At 40.0% G+C, this 20,790-nt stretch overlaps 1 protein-coding gene across 1 annotated transcript; it reads left to right on the top strand.

The window, feature by feature from the left end:
• The first annotated feature begins 1,512 nt into the window (after positions 1 to 1,512).
• On the top strand, positions 1,513 to 3,970 carry otx5 (orthodenticle homolog 5). Its single transcript, XM_038693916.1, is given in 4 exon segments — positions 1,513 to 1,609; positions 2,825 to 2,976; positions 3,331 to 3,723; positions 3,725 to 3,970. Coding segments are annotated over 4 exon segments (888 nt in total).
• Positions 3,971 to 20,790: the final 16,820 nt, after the last annotated feature.

Genomic DNA, 20,790 nt, shown 5'->3' with positions numbered 1-20,790 from the left:
ATTTAAATATATATAAGTCTGCCAGTACATTTTGTAAATCGACAATCACATAGGCTACTAGCCTATAAGGCGGAATATTATTATTATTATTATTATTATTATTATTATTATTATTATTATCGACAATAGTGAATGAATGGATGAATGGGCCGGAGGGAGCATGTTGGGGATCAGAAAGGGATTTAATAGCAGAACAACGCGTTCTTTGTGTTGCTTCTAATCCGGCCTGTACCCCCTTCTCTGCCTCTCAGTTGCTCACCCTCTGCCTCCACACTCAGGCACGGTCGTCTAATTATTTTAGGAGGCCAATTTCGAAAATGGTTCATAACAAAAAAACCTGAACAAGAGTCGAAAAGGCTAAGATTGGGGTTCTCTTAAACCAGACCAGAAGACGGCCAATCGTTCATCATAACTGTATACGTTTTGTAGTATAACATATATATTGAGTATAACTTTCCAAGTGGCTTTATAAATCCGAAAAAATTTCTAATGAATCTTTCTACTAATAATATGCAGGCTACACATCAACAGGTGTCAGTGACAGTACCGCTGCAGCGACAAAAAGTTAGATCACAGCCTAAACAAAATAAAATATAGCGTAGCAGACGTGCAGAATAAAACTTAAACACGTTGTGTCAAATTATCATCACGAACACTGCACCTTTCGCACTACATATCCAACAGGATTACATAACGACGTGTATTCAGGACAAGTAGGCCTATGTGTGTGCGTACGTTTGCGTGAGCGCGCCCGACAGAGAGAGAGAGAGAGAGAGAGAGAGAGAGAGAGAGAGAGAGAGAGAGAGAGAAGGGAGGGAGGTGTCTACTTGGGTAAGAAGTTACTTCTAATTAGCCAGCCTCTTCTTGTTCGCCTCACTTGTCTACTCTGCAGATCCAGATCCTCTCCTCTGGGACCAGGTATCGTCAGGGCCCCCTGCTCTTTTCAGCACCCATCAGACCCGCAGACGGCCGAACTTGCGGAGCTTCTGCTTTTACCTTGCACCGCGATTACGCACGACTTGGAAGAAGAACTGCATGATAACACGGGTCTTATTTAGTTAGCCATTATCATTTTTTTTAATGAGCTGTCTTAATTGATAGTCTTGGGTTGATTTTAGTTGCTGCTGTCCTTTTTATCTGGATAGAGGAGCCATAAAATATACACCCTGTCGCTAAATCAGCGGTGTTTTTACGCAGCAGGTTCCAACAGGTGTAAAGACGCACTGCCGCTACTTGGACCGTTAGAACCACAAGTGCCTGGTTAGACGGCACTGAGCAAACAAGGAGTAGGCCAGCAAGGAAAAATCAAAAACAACAACTAAGTGACAAACAACCCAGGGTAAAAGAAAAACAGAGAGGGAGGGAGTGACAGAAAAAACGAGAGAGAGAGAGAGAGAAAGAGAGAGAGAGAGAGACACCCCCTGGAGACTAGCTAGGAGACCCGGCCCCCGGTCTGAGAGAAGGAGAGAGAGAGTGAGGGAGTGAGGGAGTGTTTTAAAGCCGGCAGGAGGCATGATGTCCTACATTAAGCAACCCCATTACGCCGTGAACGGGTTAACGCTGTCCGGCCCGGGCATGGATCTGCTCCACTCCGCCGTTGGATACCCCAGTAAGTAATGGAAGATGATATATGACTGTATGATTTTTTGAAACAATTTAAATCTGTCGTTTAATTGTTGTTTCAAGTGAAAAAAAAAACGTTTATTTCGAAATACAGAAACTCAAAGAATTAATCAACAAATGTCGTTGTATTATTTAAAAAAAAGACCTATTCACTTTTTTTTTCATGTAGCTGTGAGGTTATGCTTTAAGAGTATGAATAGATGTCTCTGTTGCTTCAGCCATCAGAACATGTGTTCACTTGACCTACACGTTCAGCGGATTATGGAGTCAAAAAACAATGCAAATGTGTGTGAATAGAAACGCAGCATGTTCTCACACAGACTTCACACCAAACACAGACTCCAATCTGTTGATCTTATCATGTAACCTATTTACAATGGGATTCGCATTGTGTTTTATTTCGACCCCAATGTTTTGAATGAACACTTCTCATATTGTTCGGATTGGCTGCATGGCCTGATCAGCATCTGTCATCCTTGAGAAGAGACTTTGAATGAAATGATGCCGAGATTTGGCACCGATGACAGAAGGCGTGTTACAAAGCTTGGCCTCTTGTCGCAGATTAGAGTTTGAATCAAGGAAGAGTTAGGACAATTTTTCAAATTCAGAGTCTATGCTTTGGAGAAACTTTCGTTTTTTTACTTTGTATATTTCGATCCCAACAGTGCAGTTGAAAGAAAAAACGATCATTTCTGTAAGATAATTGTATTGATCCATTGAAACTCCACATTTCTTCTAGTAGCCTATATGAGAGATGCCGATATAGTTCGATGAAAATTATCACTAAAAATGTTTTTAATCTCCATCCGATAATTTGCAAGACCTGTTCTGTAAAATAGTTGCCTATTTCTATAACATTCTCGGCAGTTTCTAAAATGTAGAACCGGAGAGAAGCAACGTTTTATTTTCCAATTCAAGATAAATAACTCAATTTCCTTGATTCATAAGCAATCACTAACATTTTATTTTGTGCAGTTATTAATTAAAATTACCTTAATAATGGGTTTTAAAAAATCTAATATGGATTGGAACTTTGTGCTATTTCCAATCAATCGGCCTGTTGAATTTGGTCGAAAAGCACTTGTCTTTACAGTTATAGGTCATCGTTTTGGTGCAGAATGTTTTAAACAACAAAAAACAACGCAAGCACAATAATAATAATAATAATAATTTTTTTTGCATCTGATGTTTTTCCTTGCAGACACCCCGCGTAAACAGCGTCGGGAACGCACCACCTTCACACGCGCACAGCTGGACATCCTGGAAGCTCTGTTTGCCAAAACCCGCTACCCAGACATTTTCATGAGGGAGGAGGTGGCCCTCAAGATCAACCTGCCGGAGTCCCGAGTCCAGGTAACACATTACATAGCAGTATACAGTGTGCTGTTTTAGTATTGTGCGTTTTGTTATTATATATATGTATATATTTATTTTTTTAATACAGAACAAATATACTATTGGCTTAATGAAATAAATAAATTCCTCTGTATGTATGTATGTGTGTGTGTGTGTGTGTGTGTGTGTGTGTGAGAGAGAGAGAGAGAGAGAGAGAGAGAAAGAGACAGAGAAGAGTGTGTAGGAAAAAGTAACATATTTCCTCACAATAGCAGTTTTTACACTTGGGACAAATTATTTAAGGCTTGGATTTGATAATGGAGTACTGATTTCAAAACTGACCTCCTCACTGATGCCCCTGCCATTCTCCAGGTCTGGTTCAAGAACCGCCGTGCCAAGTGCCGCCAGCAGCAGCAGCAGAGCACAGGCCAGTCCAAACCACGGCCCCCTAAAAAGAAGACATCACCTGCTCGTGATGCCAACACTGAGGCCAGTGCCAACCCCACCAATGGACCCTACAGCCCTCCACCCCCACCTCCAGGCACCGCCATCACCCCCAGCTCCAGCTCTGCCAGTGCCACAGTGTCCATCTGGAGCCCAGCCTCCATCTCCCCGCTGCCAGACCCCCTGTCTGCTTCCACCACCCCCTGCATGCAGCGCACCACCACCTATCCCATGACCTACACCCAGGCCCCAGCCTACAGCCAGAGCTACGCAGGCTCCTCCTCCTACTTCACTGGCCTGGACTGTAGCTCCTACCTGTCCCCCCATGCACCCGCAGCTATCAGGCACTGGAGGCGCCCTGAGCCCCATCACAGCCTCCTCGATGGGTGGGCCTCTCAGCCAGTCCCCCGCCTCGCTCTCCTCCCAGGGCTACACAGCCGCCTCGCTGGGCTTTGGAGCTGTCGACTGTCTAGACTACAAGGACCAAGCTGCCTGGAAGCTCAATTTCAATGCCACTGACTGTCTGGACTACAAAGACCAGAACTCCTGGAAGTTCCAGGTCTTGTAAATAACATAAAGTGGGTTCTGGGGAGGGAAGAGGGTAGGGGAAATCAAACAAATCATACAAATTCCAAGTAGGGTGAAGAACCCAAAATTGGTGTGTTTTAGAAGAAGGAAGAGACCTTGGGACAGAAATCAATTAATCATGTCAGCTGAACTAATCAGCTGAAATAATGTCTTCATTTTTGCTGTTTTAGAAAAATATGTGTGAAGGTAAACTGATCTGTTGATGCTTGGTTTGGTGATTGTGAAAAAGAGATGACAGTAGTGTTTCTACTAAGTTAAGCAACATAAAAATCAGCCATGGAATCAAGAAATGGCTGTGTAAAAGGAAAACAGGATTACGATATCTGTACTATAAAATCAAATTAGTGAGAGACGCAGTTTTAATTCTCTAGCTCAGTGGACGAGAGGGTCGAAACTGTTGTGATTTAAATACAGTTTGACTCTATTACTGATGACAAGAAAATTTAAAGTGAGCATGTATAAAGAAAGGAGGCCACTTGTCACAGGGTGAATGCATCCTTTTGACCGATGACTCAGTAGTTTTGGTTTAAAGAATTTTTTAGCAAAATCTATTTTGTTTGAAAGAGCCGAATTCAGAAACTGCTGTCTGAGTGGCCTTGGACCACATTTGAAGCAAAGCTTATTATTTTGTACATTGCCGCAGCATAACAGCAGTTTCAGCAACCTACGAGTTTACTGCATAGACAGCCTTCAAATCGACGTGTTAAAGCACAACAACTGACGACAGCCCAAGCTCATGTTCATTTCTTCCTTCTAGACTTTGTCTTGTATTTTCTGTGGTGTTTTTTTTATATATATATATAAAGCTGCTTTTCATCAGCAAGCTGACTCAAAAAGCTTTGAGCCAAACAACTCAACAAATCCATATGGACATCTTAACGAGGTGTCTTTACAGGGTGGCCACTAATTTAATACCATGTGAAAAATGTATAGCAGACAGAAGCTGATGATTCCCAGTAGCCTTGTATGATACTGACCCTCTGCAGCCTGTGCGATACAAGCGGAGGGGGTAGAGTTGGTCACTGAAGTGACTGCAGTACAAACCTGTTGCCTTTGAGCATGGTTGAAATCATTAGCAGAATGGCTCGTACATTGTTAGTTTAATAGGATCACTTCCAGACAATTTGGGCAACAATGGTCTCATTGTTGCTATTGGCAGCCGAGTACTTTTCCCCCCACTCCATCTCACAGTGTTTGCATGAGGTTAGCGGATTGTTGAAGCAGTTCTTGAATATACAAATAACTTTATTGTAAACTGTTTTTGATGATAAACTGCTCCAGTTAGGTATTTGATGGGAGAGAAGACTGCACCAGAGAAAGGGAAGGGACTGGGCCGCCATGCAGCCCCCCTTTGCACAGAGAGTTTGGCGCCTCTCGCAACTCTAACCTGTAAAGATGTGATGGGTACCACTTTATGTGTTTGGTGTATCGTTTGATTTTTTTTTGTATTAGACTTAAACAATATTATGTTTCTTTGAAAAATTGTGAATTCGTTGAAGTAAAAATAGTGCTAATTTGTTTTTGAAGTTGATATTATTATCAGTATTATTGCTATCATCATTAATATTGTCTTGAGCTGACATGGACTTTGCTAATACGCTTTTTTTTGTTGTTCTTTTGTAAATATTAAAACTTGAAAATGCAATCATGTCTGGTATCGGCAATGAGTTGTTACGCAGGCGCTCCACCCAACAGAATCTCTCTCTTTCTTAATTTCTAGAAAACTGCCAACTTTTTATTGTTTCTGTTTATATTTTTCTGTTTTCTGCTTCTTCTTCTTTTTTCAAACTCAGGGGTTTATCCAATAAAAGTAGCAGTAATAGGATACAATGCTGTTTATGCTTTTTAATCATTTACTGTACTTTTATCTTTTGCATTACTATAATCTTCTCTGCTTTTTTTCTGACATGAATTATTTTGTATATTTCATTTGTCTCCTGTGTTTGACCAGTCTCACCACTACCATGCTAGATAGCTATGTTTCTGAGACATTAAACAACTTCATTAAAACTCTTGTTCTGTTCTGTAAGTCATTGGATTTGAGTGTTTATTCGCTGCATTTAGGACTATATCTGTGACATGTGTTATTCCTCTATGACTCTGCCTTTTGGAGCTGCTATAGGAGTTTCAGACATCCAGAGAGGGGAGATTGGGAATCAGTTTCTGGGAGCGTTCCACTAATCCATACAAGAGGTTGAGTGGGTATAAGGCAGAGATGAGAGGGAGTAGGGCAGAGAGGACAGAAAACAGATTAGAACTAACAATAATACTGAGTCCCACTGCTCTCGCCAGACCCAAACTGAAGTACGAGAGGCGGGCAGATTATTTAGGATAGCTGATATTTCTGTGTGTTACCGCCACCGGTGGGCTAGAGGGTCAACACCACAAGGGTTGTGAGGAGTGCACTGGATAAAAGATTTTAGCTCAGGTTGTGTACTTTCCAGTCTTTCCAACTCAAAGAGCTTTTACACTGCATTACATTCACCCCCATTCACACACTGAATCCTAGATGCCATCGTGCATCAATGGCACAGCTATCTGGAGCAATTTGGGGTTCAATTTGGGGCTCAGTATCTTGCCCAAGGATCCTTCAGCCAGGCTCTGCTGATAAGTGGATGACCGCTCTACCTCCTGAGTCTCACTTATGTCTTGAAACTTGAAACAAGGCTGTGAGTCTTGAATCACAATGACAAAAAACCACAAGAAAATGCAACCCGACGAATGGTCCAACCCAACATGTAATACTCACTGCTTTCAACTGGTGCTGTTGTTTTGAGCCAAGCTAGTGTCAAGGCTCCAGGAATGATAATGTTGGTCTAAAACTTGTAAAACTATTAGATGGATTGCCATGAAACATGATCCCCAGAGGATGAATCCTAAGAAAAAGAGAGTGATGAGCAAGCGACCAGACAACAGTAAATATGGGACTGGCTTTTACATGTTTTTACTTGTGGCTTGTGGCTATCTGTTGGACCAGAAAGTTATAATTTAGTAACTGGCTTTCTGTGTTGTTATGCTTGCTTGATGTTTGCATGTGTTTGCAAAGTTGTCAACTCAAGCAAAATCAGCCAGAAGTTTCACAGACAGAGGTTTAGCCACTAGCTATAAATATTGAGTTGATATTAGCCAACATAGATAGATAACACACTGGGACATCGATAACATTTCTGTACATGCTCTTGTGTCAGTTGCTGTTTATTGGCTAGCTTTCCAAGGATGCCACATAGATGTAGAGCTGGCATTCTTGCTGTTGGACCAGTAAGTAATAATGTTATTAGCTGCCTTGCTATGTCTTGTGTTGATGTGCTTGCTTGATGTTTGGATGTGTTAGCAAAGTCAGATACCTGGGATGGGCAAAGATACATCAAAATGTATTTTAAAATAAGACACTAATTACCCTAATTAAAAATAAATAAATACTGCAACCACACCATGTAACTGTATATACTGTCTTTGTATATTTCACAAATACTAAAAATACCTTTTGAAGGTACCATGAAATCACATACTGGCCTCTTTAAGGCATAGATCCATTCACCAATATACTGACTGATTAAGCTGATTAAGTGGACAATGATTGAGAGCAACAGCTTTTCTGTCTCTAATGAGTTGTGCAATAAATCTGATGAGAAAACTGGCAATCAGTTAATGTATCATAGATTCACATATCCCTGTGATTACCCAGATGAAGAACAGTTTTAAAGGAACAGTTTGCTCAACTTGAAAACACCATATTATTAATTTTAGGTTGAAAGTAGCAAGCAAATGTTATCTGTGAGGGCTGCTACTTGAGTCAAATAGTTAGCTAGAACATTATGTAAATTGGTAAACAATTTAGCCTAGGCTGTGAAAAATGGAAACAGAAATTGAAAAAACAATCGAAAGCTCCACGTTTCCCACCTAATCCTTCTTCTTCTGGACCAATTTTCTATTCTGATCTTAACAATCCTAGGCAAACTACAGTGTACGCAGCATTTTTATGACATCATCACGTAGACAAAGTAATTTATAGTATTCATAAATATATATATATTTATGTATAGTGTTTATATTAAACTACAAAATACAAAACAAGTGTTTTGGTACAAAATATTAAACTATTTTCATAAACTTTATGAAATACAACTGACAAAATCCTATTTTGTATTTCAATACATATTTTAAATAGCCTAGATGTATCATAAATACAGCCCATCCCTGTTGGCAACTTGCTAGTTTTTGATCGTAATATAATCTTAACAAATGCATGTTTATAGCTGTCCTTTTTTAAGACAGCAGTTACTTACATTCTGAAATGGTAGGGGCACCAAATCTCACAAAAAACTTGCTTTAACTATTATTACAGTTTTTCACAGTCACTTTGGTGCATTTCTCAGATCAGAATTGAAATTCTCAAAACTAATTGTTCAATCTCCACATCATCCCGTCACTTGTGCACATCATAAAAGCACTTTCTCATTGTTTTGAACAAATTGCAAATGCTTTGACACACTGATGCAAATGATTATGTACAATTGTCTGCTGTATCCTACATTTTCCTGCAGATCACAATGAATTATACCAGTCGCTGTTGAATAATCTTACCCCCCAAAACATCTAGGCATAAATTCATTGCATTAGTCACTACATGCAAAACGGTTGAACACGTTATCAAAAATCAAAGTTAAAATACTTTATTCATATCCTTTGCCTACAAGTATATAGCTAAATGAAATGTTGTTTCTTAAGGATCATAAACAAAGAATAGACCACAACAACATCACAATAGCAACACTCATACCAATACTCAATACCAGGCAGGAAATACAATCCACAGTGAGCAGTAATATATGTATATATCTATAAAACAAATGTTGTTTTCCCCTGAGAACGGGATAATTAATATGATAACAAACCATAGCTGAATACAGGGGCTGGCAGGTGTGTTTCCGTCAGAAAACCGTCAGGAACTGTATAATGTTACATGGATTTGGGAATGTTGGGGAAATGAAAAGTCCATTGGTTGATGGATGTGGACCAAGAACGCACAGAGTCCAGCACGTGCTTTACAGTAATGTGAGCATGTGAAACAGTGTTTGCATAAGAACTTTGTTGAAGAGGATTATGAAAAATATAAAAAAGAAAAATTTAGCCTTCAGTGAGAATTGAGCACACAACCTTACACCTATAAGTCCTATACTCTACCAAGTGAGATACAACATACATACAACGATACAACAAACCACACTATAATTACCATTATGGTTATGTGGAAATCACAAGAAACTGATGAGTAAAAAAATATTTGATTAGGGCTTCCGTATATATATATATATATATATATATATATATATATATATATATATATATATATATATATATATATATATGTCTATCTATATATACATTCATATATATATATGAATGTATATATAGATAGACATTATATACATGTCTATTAGAATTTTTGTAAATGTGTCCTGGATTGATGAAGATATCTGTTACAACAGACTGGAACGTCAGCCAAGGGGGTGTATCCCATGCAGTCCTGTCTCTTACTTTTCTTCTTCCATACTAGACATGACAATGACATGCTCTGTCAACAAATTACAGTACGAACAGTAAAAGCATAGCTGGGATTTCTGTCCTCTCTCCTGCAATGTATAACTTTGTACTGGTGAAAATTGTATATGCCATACAAAAAAAAGTGAAGCCTTGTGCATTTTCAATCATTGTCGTCAAAATCTTAGCCAAAATGTACATCATAAAATACTTACAGAGTACACTGTTATATTGACAAGATGGCTAAACATTTTGACTTGCTTGTTCATAAACAAGACACAAGGACTTGTCGTCCTAGATTTGCTTTTGAGAGATAGACTAAGGATTTTGAGCAAGTTATGGGCTTTTGCAGGTAATCCACTGTGTTGTGCCGTTTGTAGGCTACTACCTGTTTTGAGAAATGCACTACTGTCTTGCAAATGTTAAGGATGATTCGAGAAATGCACCAAAGCGACTTAGAAAAACTGTAAGAGGATTTTTAGGTGGATTGCTACCCACAACCATATTTGGTGATCCTTTAACTTTTCATCTAGCACAAAATCACAAATTATGTGTCCAGAACTTTAGTTTCGGATACAATACCTGCAAAACTAATGACCAATTACCAGCCTCAACAGTACTTTGTGTTTAGTGCTAACTAGCATGATGTTAGCATGCTACAAATGCTAAGACAGATTATGCCTGGTTAGTGTCATCATGTTACAGTTTGACATTGTGAGCATGTTAGCATGCCAATGTTAGCATTTAGCTCAGATATTTTAGCTCTTATACACAGTATTACCATGCTGCTAGAATGGCTGTAGACTCTTGTCCTTTATTTCTTGTGGAAGGAGTGTGGCCTTTTTGTATCGTGGTCATCATGTGAAATCACACATGCATATTTTATCAGAACTTGAGTAGAATAATAAATATTGTGCACATTTGAATTGATGTTGAACCTGCAAGTCTGAGTGTGCTGCACTCTGCCACATTGTAAACTGTGAAATGTTTAATGGGAGTAACCAATTAAACACAACCAGATAGATGTTTAATACTGCACATTTCTGCTCATTTGGCCCAGTAACAGTGAGTCCTGCCTTCTTACTGGGAGACCACAGAGCTGGGTTCAGCCCTGGTCCTGAAGCGCTAGACTGAAATCAGTAATGGTCTTGGACTTTAATGGGTTCATTTAGCAAATTACACATGTAGGAAATGCTACACTGTTGCTCTGTTGTTTTTGGTGTCTTTGAAATTGTGAGCAGCTTATAAACGGAGACACAGATAGATAGATAGATATATGTATAGATAGATAGATAGATCTCTTCCTGTGCTCTGCAGGCAGTGTGCTCCTGTAATCCCCCAGCTGCAGCATATGGACTCAGAAGCACAGAGACACAGACACTGACATACTCAGGACTTAGAAATATGATTCATTTCTTTCCCCTCTCTAATCCCCTACAAACAAGCTGGTGGCCGGCCTGCTCTGGAGGCACACTGTAATCATGCCAGAGGCTGCTGCCAGTGCCGCCCAGCCTCCCCATTATCCATCCATCCCTCCTGCCTTCCCTCCCTCCTTTGCTCTCGTCTTCCTCCCTCCTGCCTCCATTTTCCTCTTAATCGATTCCTAATCCCAATGCCGCCAAGCATACACGCACACACACACACACACACATACAAATTCACACATGCAAACAGTCATTACCAACCACAGCTAAAGACAAAAGACACGGCTAGATACACAAACCACATTTACACAGACAATGGCAAACTCATAAACAATTTTTTTTTTGGTTTGTTTGTTCGCTTCGGTTAGAATAAAATAAAATGAAAAACAAATCCATGACGAAACAGAGAACTAATATCATTCCAGAGTAGAGTCACGGACATTTTGTTCTGTTGTGTGGTAACACAACAAAGTCAAACCAGGTTAAAACAGTGGTTGAAAACATTATTTGTAGCCTGGTTAGCCTGGTTCATGGATATATTAGAACTTAAAACAGTGTCCCAATATTCTTTCTCAAAATGTGTCTTCCCAAACACGGGTGACACACGTACACATACATAGGTACATCTCAGTAACCTAATTTAAAATGTATGTATTAATTAACATATGACAATGATGGGCCAGCCATTCCACAATAATATAATCCTACAATTAATAAAAAACACAATTGGTTGATTCAGAAAAATTGCTTATTTATAGTCAATCATTCACATCAGCTGTCTTTCATTATGCCCCAACACTGAACACAGTAAAGCCAGTCAGATGAATATTAAAAGTGTTTTGAATTTGGCTTAATAAATCTATGGCTATTCTCAAATGACCATCACATTGATCATACATTAAAACAATGTAATCATTTGCATAAGTCATCAAATAAGATTTGTAATCGTGCAGTAATGCTGCTAAATCACATAGCACTGCAGTGTAAGTAGGTGTGAGTGATCTGCAGCCAGTAGTGGTAACAGGATCAGTATTACAGTATGAATGGATCAACCAGCCACTGTCAACCTCAGCATACACTTCTGCTAAGGGCTTAACTGCAGATTACAATTTAACACCTAGTTAATATCACTAATAGTAAAAGTCAGAGTTTAGAGCCTCAGATTAATGATATGTTGGACTAAAACAGTTGTCTGGATTATGGCTGCATTTGGTGTGGACTATGAAACATGAATGTGATCAGAGACACTGGGCAAAGTTTTTCCTGAGGTTTTTCCTGATGTCTCAACACTTTTCTTATCTAAACAAACTTCAGGTTTTGTTGAGCTTGCGAGGAGGCTATTTTTCTTAGAAATGCTCGTCTTCATTTGGGGGTTGACTGTCTTGCTCGAGGGCACCTACTGTAAACATTAGATGTTAAAGGAAGACAGAGCAGTGTGTCTTTTTCCCTGTCAAAATGATTCAAACTGGCAACAAACATTTTTGTCATGCCAATTTCCTTTGTGCATGTCAGATATCTCTTGTGTCCCACCATGTCTTCACATGTTCCCTCCTTCATGCCACCTTCCCTCATCTGACCTTTCCTTCGTGCCATCTTTCCCAGTGTGCCCCCTCGTTCCCTCCACTCTACCTCTCCTTGCAGTTTGTTATTCTTGCTGATCTAATTTAGAGAATGTCCCAAATCCTCTTAGTGTCCTGCTCCCTCAGCGCAACACTAAGTGAATTAGACAGGATTACAATCTCCCTCTTCCTCCTCCTCCTTATCGTCCTCCTCTTCCTCCTCCTCCTCTTCTTCTGTGTGCTGTCACTCTCTTCTCATCATCTCACTTCCCCTATCTCTCCATTTACATGTCCATCTTTCTCTGGACATTTCTCCTTTCATCGGCAGGATTAAAGCCTCCACCCTCTCCAGATGACAAATTGGTTCCCCCGGTTGACAGATGCTCTTGCAGGCCCAGTGCATCATGGCCCAAAAAGTATCGTTAATTAAACTTTGACCTCGTACAAATAATTTTTTTTTAAAAAACCTGACAGAACACGACGTCCACCAAACATCAGCATGTACAGCTAGAACAGGGAGTAGAAATCATCAAAGAATTACCCTCACTGCTCTATTTCTTTCTACTTTCTACTCTAAAAATAAACATTAATACCAAAGGTGAGTTCTCCACACTTTCTGCTGAAACCAGCTCTGTCAGAGCCATGTTTCCTCGTTTGTCTTTAAAACTGCAGTTTTTCATGAAACCTCGTTATCAACAATCCACCAATCCACTGTGATCCTCTGAAAAAGTACAGAACTGAGACACAGAGAACTATGAATGAGATGAGATGTAAAAGATGCAAGTAAATGAAAACCACACAGAGAGGAGGCATCTACAAGTAGAGATGTGGTAGTAGCATGGTACATACTCCCCTTGGGACCAGGACCCTCACAAGACAGATCAATCCGTCAAAAGATGAATCTGACAGGTCATGAGATGACAGAATTCGGAATCAGGAAAAAACATATTTCCACCAAACAAAATGATGTCCATTTAATCTGACTTAAATGTTTTCCATTATTGTACCTACTTATTGGATAGACATCTTATGCCTCTAAATAATTAAATCATTGCTGAACCAAAATTCGACTAATTTGTGCATGCTTGTTATTCTACAATTGTTTTTCTATGCTATCTTGGAGCAGTGAAAACAGTGAAAACAATATCAATTGACATTTTTGTCACTTTTAGTGTCTGTGAATTGTACCATGTTGAAGTCCACAACAATTGTAAATTGCTTCTCTTACAGATACTCTTCAAAGTATATTTCATTTAAAATTTTTTATTTAACTCTGCATTTGCTGGTTGTAATCAACACCTGTACTGAAGGTGGAGTATGCGATTCTGGAGAAATACATTACCATGACAAATCCCATGATATAGAGCAAACAACCACACAGCAAGTAATGTAATTCAAGTTAGTCAAGTTAGTTAGTCGCTACATGCTGCTACATGCTTTTTATATAGATTCTATGTGCGTCGCTAACATGCAGAGAGGACGAGATGGTCCCAGAGTAGCACACCAGCTCCAGACAGCGACACTCACAACTCTCCTCCTACTAACATCACAACAACAGCATGTCATGGAGCATTACAAAGTAAGCTAATGTCCGTGAGCAAGTCATTTAGCGTTAGCTGACACACAAATCATGGCTAGAACAGCTGGAATAGTGTTGTGTGGCTCAGTCGGAGCCACTTTGTTTGTTTCCCATTTTCAGAGCCAGGGCTGAGTACAAACAGGTGATTTTATTTCAGTGCACACACATCTAGTGGACTGTGAAGAGATATTTGCTGAATCTGACAAAAATATGTGTATTGGATTAGAATCACATTCCCCTACCTTTAAACACATGCAATAATGTGGAGGCAACATTACTGCAAGTAAACTGACTGTATTAAATCCTCAAATTCATTCATAATATGAACACCGAAACGGGTGATAAGTAACTAAGTACACTTGCTGTGTACTGCACTTAAGTACAATTTTGAGGTACTTAACACTACTTGATTACTTCAGAGGCAAATATTTGGGGGCAGGGTAGTTATTTTTTAAGTCGAAAACTGTCTACTGTTCTACTGCAGTACTTAAACCCTGTTGGTGGTTGATGACAGACAGACTACAATGTAGTCTGAGCTCCTGCCTGAGCTTTTCAACTTTGCCCCCATCACTACACCACCCTTATGCCCCCCCCCCACAATGTTTTATTCTTACAGAGCTCCACTTTGTCCAACACACTTTACTGCATTTAGAGCATCAGCCATGACACCAAGACCGTTGCATTATTCAATCCCCCTTTTAGAGTAAACCCCTTCATATCTTCATCCCCCCTCTCTACCTCCCTCCTCTTTCTTTGTTTCAGTCTCTCCCTATCTCCCATCTCTCTTTTCTTCTCCTTCTTTCTCTTCATCTGCAGGCCATCTGAACAACTCCCCCCCCCCCAAACCACCACCACCACTTCTCCTCCCTCACTTTCAGTAATTCCAGTGTTGCCTCTCTTGCTCACTCGCGTAGCTTGCCCTAATCCAGCTCTGACCTCAATCCCGTGATGTAACGGATCATGTGATGTGGGGAGAAAGAGAGAAATAGAAAAGAGGAGAGAGAAAGAGGAACAGGGGACGTAAAGTGGGGAAACATCGCCTAATCCTTGATGCTGGAGCCACAGACCAATCACAAACGGATGGGGTGGGGGTGGGGAGGGTCAGGGGGTGCCTCCATTAAGTTACAAAATATTAGTCGGAAACACACTGATGCTCTCACACACATACCAACACACACACACACACACACATTCTGGAAACAACAAGTCAACATGTTTGTTTCATCTCTGTGACTCAGGGGCTATTTACATGCCAGTTTGTCTGTGTGTTCTGCCAACAACAAACACACCAACCATGTCTGTTTGTGACTGAACAGGCAGCCCCCCCCCCCACACACACACAAATATTTACTGTGTGCCAATATATGTATATATACCTTTTGTTGTAGAAGAAACACAATTTTCTGTGCACCTAACCACCAGCATCAAGGCTAAATGTCTGTTTCAAATCTTGCATAGTTTCTAATCTTACTCTCTAGATTTACATAAAAGGGCCATTAGAGCACATATGGCTGATTGTCTAAACATCATTAAACTTGAGGTAGACCTACATGATATACTGTATATTCTAAAATGTGAGCAATTAACTAAACATATGCAAGTCAATTTCTGCCACTTAAACAAAATCCACCATCATTATTTGTCATCAAATATGAGTGTCATCAGTATCTTATATAAGATAAGATAATATATCATTATTATGACATAGTATTGTTTCAAGTGCCATAAATGATGCACCATAAAATCTTAAAAGTTAAAGAAAAATTGTATGAATTTACTATGTTCCTGTTTGGCCTATAGGACACAGGACTCCGCTAGACTCACCATTTGATTCAGTATTTGTGATTACGTGCCACTCTAATAAACAGTATATTATGTGAACAGTCAGGTGGAAACAGAACTGTTCTGCATGTGAATATGAATATGAAATTTGTTTGTTCAGTGGTCATTAGGGGGAGCTGTAGAGAAGCAAGCACAGTAACAGAGAGAGAGCGCCTCTGTCCCTACAGGTTTTGGTGGTAGTGTGACTAGAGAAGCACATGGCCTGCTAGAAACAGGCCAGCACACACACACACACACACACACACACACACACACACACACCAGACACACACTGGTACAGCACAGCAACACAATTCACAGCCATAAACAGCAAGTGAGACTGAACTTTGGGTCCAGGTCCAGTCCTGCTCTTTACGGGCACACTTAAAGTCCTCCGCACTCAAAAATGTGTTTTGGTTATATTTTCTTGATTCTGATGTTTGAGCTTCTAGTTTGACGCCAGATGGCTGCTGAAGGGGAAAAGTAGGAGATATCTTGTGTCCAGATGTTAAACTTTTGAAATGAACAATATTTGCATATTAACAGATTCTAAATCTTTCATTTGGTGAGAAGGAATAGAGATCGTTTTAGGATTTTTTTAATAGGTTATCAACATCTTTGCAAACAAACCATGTCAGACAAATTGTTATCTGAAGCAGAGATTTTATATGTCTTTATTTAGGAGAGGAAACTAATTAACAACAGTTTATTCAAAGTATAACAAAGGGTCAAAAGCTAAACATACGAAGATCTTATGTTTAGATTTTGACCCTTGTTGCTTTTAAGCCCACACACCACAAATTGACTGTTTTTCAAAAGCACAGGAATACAGACTCCTCTTTAGTTATTCCCATCCGTTAACTGCAGTCTTTGTGCTGTGTTCATGTACAACTTTTGACAGAAGACATGAAGCGGTGACTTGATGAGACACAAAGCATTTGATCAGTTAGGTTTTTATTTTCAAGGTTGGGCTGGGTGTTTCGGACTTTTACAGTTTGGTACATTAACGTTTATGCTTACGCTACTGTCAGTGAGCTCAGCCAGACGTGAGAGACATAACTTCATTAACACTGAATCAGATGGCTGCATAATGTGGGAGGATGATTTGTTGTGCTAACCCTACACATAGCTCTTAGCACTTTTAGATTTTAGCTTGTTCAGCACCGTGTAGGGTTAGTGTAGTGTCACTAATAGTTACAGTTCTTGTTACACTCTGTGTGTGTGGCGCAACTGAACCCCTCCTGTGTTGCTAGCTGACTACCAGGTTGTGCTAATGGCTAAACATGGTTAATCCCAGTGCGCAATTCCCGACTCCCTCCACGCCCCCACCCTTGGGTTTTCCATACCCCCCACTCACCATGTTTCTTTGTGCACTAGTACACTACATTAATCTCGGTGGTACACTGAACCCCAGGCCTCTGCCCCTACCCTCCCACCATGACTAAAACCCCCAGCACGCACACAAAACCCCCACGTCTTTTATACTTACTGCCAATCATCCCACCTGGACTTCGATGTCTCACCCCACAGGGACAGGTGAGGGTAAACTCATCCTAATCTCAGTTCACTCAGTGCAGATGTTAACTACCCAATTATTTTGCTTTTTATTTATGGCAACATAACATCGGTTTCACTCTGTGTTTTCCTTCAACACACATTACCTCCTAATGTCCATGTTGGCTTTGTGTTGGTCTTCCAGGTTTTATCTGCTGTCAGCACTACCCATTAGATTCATTTGGCAGACACTTTAGTCCTTATCAGTTTACTGTAAGTTCATAAATGCAATGTTGTTTGGTAGCTCTGAAACCATCATATGTAACACTGATGTAACCTTTCACATTCTGGAGTACACACTGTGATAACAGTAGGTGTCAGCAAAAGGCAGCCCAGGCCAGCCTCGGTATGCTTTAAATGACAGTTAACAGTCAGACAGAGTTTGACCTTCCCTCTCAGGCACTTATGAATATGTACGCACTAAACATGAAGTGGAAGATTCTGAGAAAACGTACAGAGTTGAACCTGCAACCTGAGTGTTTTATTGGGAATATGGTCTCAAGCTCCTGTTCTTGCATGACGTCAACAGGATTATTTCTTTTTCTTTTTTTAACATTTACAGGTGAAGGTGCGTCTGCTTTAAATTCTCTGTTTCTCCACCCAACAGCACTTGGAGAATTCTTGTCTGGTTCAGCCACAAAGAGTAGGTACTTCAGCAACTGCACTGAGTTTCGTGTTAACTACGCCCCCCCATCCATCCACCCACCTTATACTGTACATCTGTCCCTCGTCCTTCTTCCCCTTCTGTCCCTCTCTATGTCTGTAAACCCCTTCCCTTCCCAAACACACACACACACACACACACACACACACACACACACACACACGCACACAAACACACTGTACCAATTGTGCACTAATCTGGGGTCAACCTCTCAACCTGCCCCTACCCAGTAGGCCCCCACCTTCCCTCAACACACACACACACACAAACACACTCATACATCTCTCTTTCTCTTCCTCAACATCCACCTCTCTCTCTCTCTTCCACCCACACCCCATGACCCCCCCCCCCAACCAATCCCAGCACTGTGTTAATCTGGTGCTGGTCTGACGGTCAGCACTTTGAGCGGCAGACAGACAGATTGGCTTTAATCCCCTGAGTGCCACAGATGGAGCGCCACTATGCAGACCTTGGTGGAAGGCGAATGCACAGTTGTGCACACACACACACACACACACACACACACACATTCACACAAGGACGAAGACATACGATTAGAAATAAATAACTATGCACACACCTTCTTTAGATGAACATGTATGGTCCATTATGTGCTCAGCAATGAGGGCACCATACTAGTGTTGAGGGGTGATGATGCTCCTCCACTGTGAAAGCACTCTGTGCGCTGTGTTTCTGATGAACAAAGCCACAATGAACATATAACAATCAAGAGACAACATTAGCACAATGGCAAATAAAAAAGGAAGTTTTAAACGCCATACTTAGATAACAGATGCCCGATTTGCCCCATTTTACTCATTTTGAGCTCCAGCTCTGAGTTTGCTAAATGAAAACTCTGTGGAAAAGATATTTCCAGGTTGTCCACACTGTGCTAGACAATGCATCATCATAAGTCATAATTATTAAGGCTTATTTTGATATAAAAGCCTGAAGCTCTTGGTTCCACACACCATTTTCTCAGAGTGCTTGGGTCCAAAGAAATGGTTCTTTGAGATGCTGCCATGTAATCCTGCAGTTAGATTAGCTAAGGGTCAACTGTTTTTTTTTTAAATCCAAACAATGAAATTATTTCATGTATAAATTATCTGTATAACTGTGTGAAACCAGTTTCTACTGTAATCTGGGGAAATGTATACACTTAATACAAATGAGAAGGGAAGAGAAGAGAAGAAAAAAAAAGATTAGATTATATGAATTATTACGCGATTGGGTTGTCAATGTTTACAACATTTTCATAGCAGAACTGTAAGTCGAACCATAAATGTTCTCAGATAATATGTAATCAATGAAACACCTTCGTAATTGGAACAGCTAGACGCACAGTATATCTACTTGTACCGTACTTCAGCAGTTGCAAAGAGGTACAGAACTTATAGTAAAATACATATGTGCTTGATGTGTCTGTAAATTATACTATATATATGGTAACTACTAGCTACAAATGGCCAACTGCACTGAGGATACATCACAGCATCATGACCGTGTTGAACCATCAAAATAATGTGCTGGGATTTAGACTACATAAAAACTAGTTAGTGAGCAAGCAGAGAAATTAACAGTGCTGGATAAATGGCTGAAACGTCCGACCTTTGCCACTCTAAGTGGTAGCTGTGCAAATGAAAACTTGATCAAACCTCATGGGAAAAATACAAATAAAAAAATGTATGTATGTATATCCTACGGCTGAATGATTTTGAAAAAGTATCTACTAATTGCGATTATTTTGACTGATTTATTAGAGGTAATGCTCATTTTTACGTAATTATTCAGCAAGATGTTTTCTGAAGTCGATAGAAAATGATGTGTGGGCCAGGACATCTCTGCAGCACGACAATCTTTTTTTAAAATGGTATTTTTTGGTACACATTTTGCCTTTGACAAAATAATGCACCTCCAGTGATGTGAAAATTTCAGTGTGGACCACATTGCGATTTCAGTAGGTGACATCAGAATGATCTGATCCCAAAACACTTGTGTGGCAACAGAGCTGACCCTCACCTTGAAGAAGTGACTGCTCGATTGTGGGTTTGTGTGTAGTACATGAGTATGCGTCCAGACCACTGTAGCTGTGGTGCCCATTCAAAACAACAGGATTAAAGGCTGGTGTTTGATTAGATGTTTGTTTGTCTATGTGTGTTTCATTGTAATGAGTAAAGCCGAGGCCACAGTAACATGGGTGAATATGTGTGTGTGTGTGTGTGTGTGTGTGTGTGTGTGTGTGTGTGTGTAATGAATATGACTGAGGGCACGGCTTTATCTCTTTTAATCAAGGAAGTAGAAGGATGAAATGCAACACTGATGAGGGGAATGATGTCAACCCAGAAAAGGATATTAACTGTAAAGCTGGAGTCTCACGTCGGTGTATATGTTTATGTGTGATGGGTACATAACACATTACCCTGAAAGAACAACAAAACAAAGAAGTCACTTTAAATTAGTGTTGTATCATCAGACAAAGATGTGTAAAGAGTAGACGTCCTTTTAGAAGTTGATTTAAATTTAGCTCAATGGTCAGACACGTAAAGGAAGAAGTAAATCATATTCCATTAGTAGAATAACAAAGGTGGGATACAAAAAATTATCTAAGTTTGTGTATGTTTATGAAGCAGAAAAGCGAGGCCACAGGGGTGAACATGT

This window comes from Micropterus salmoides, unplaced genomic scaffold (assembly GCF_014851395.1).
Source record: "Micropterus salmoides isolate LMB-PRFRI ecotype aquatic unplaced genomic scaffold, ASM1485139v1 Ms_hic_scaffold_3, whole genome shotgun sequence".
NCBI classification, from domain to species: Eukaryota; Metazoa; Chordata; class Actinopteri; order Centrarchiformes; family Centrarchidae; genus Micropterus; species Micropterus salmoides.
This window is presented reverse-complemented; position numbering and strand designations above follow the sequence as displayed.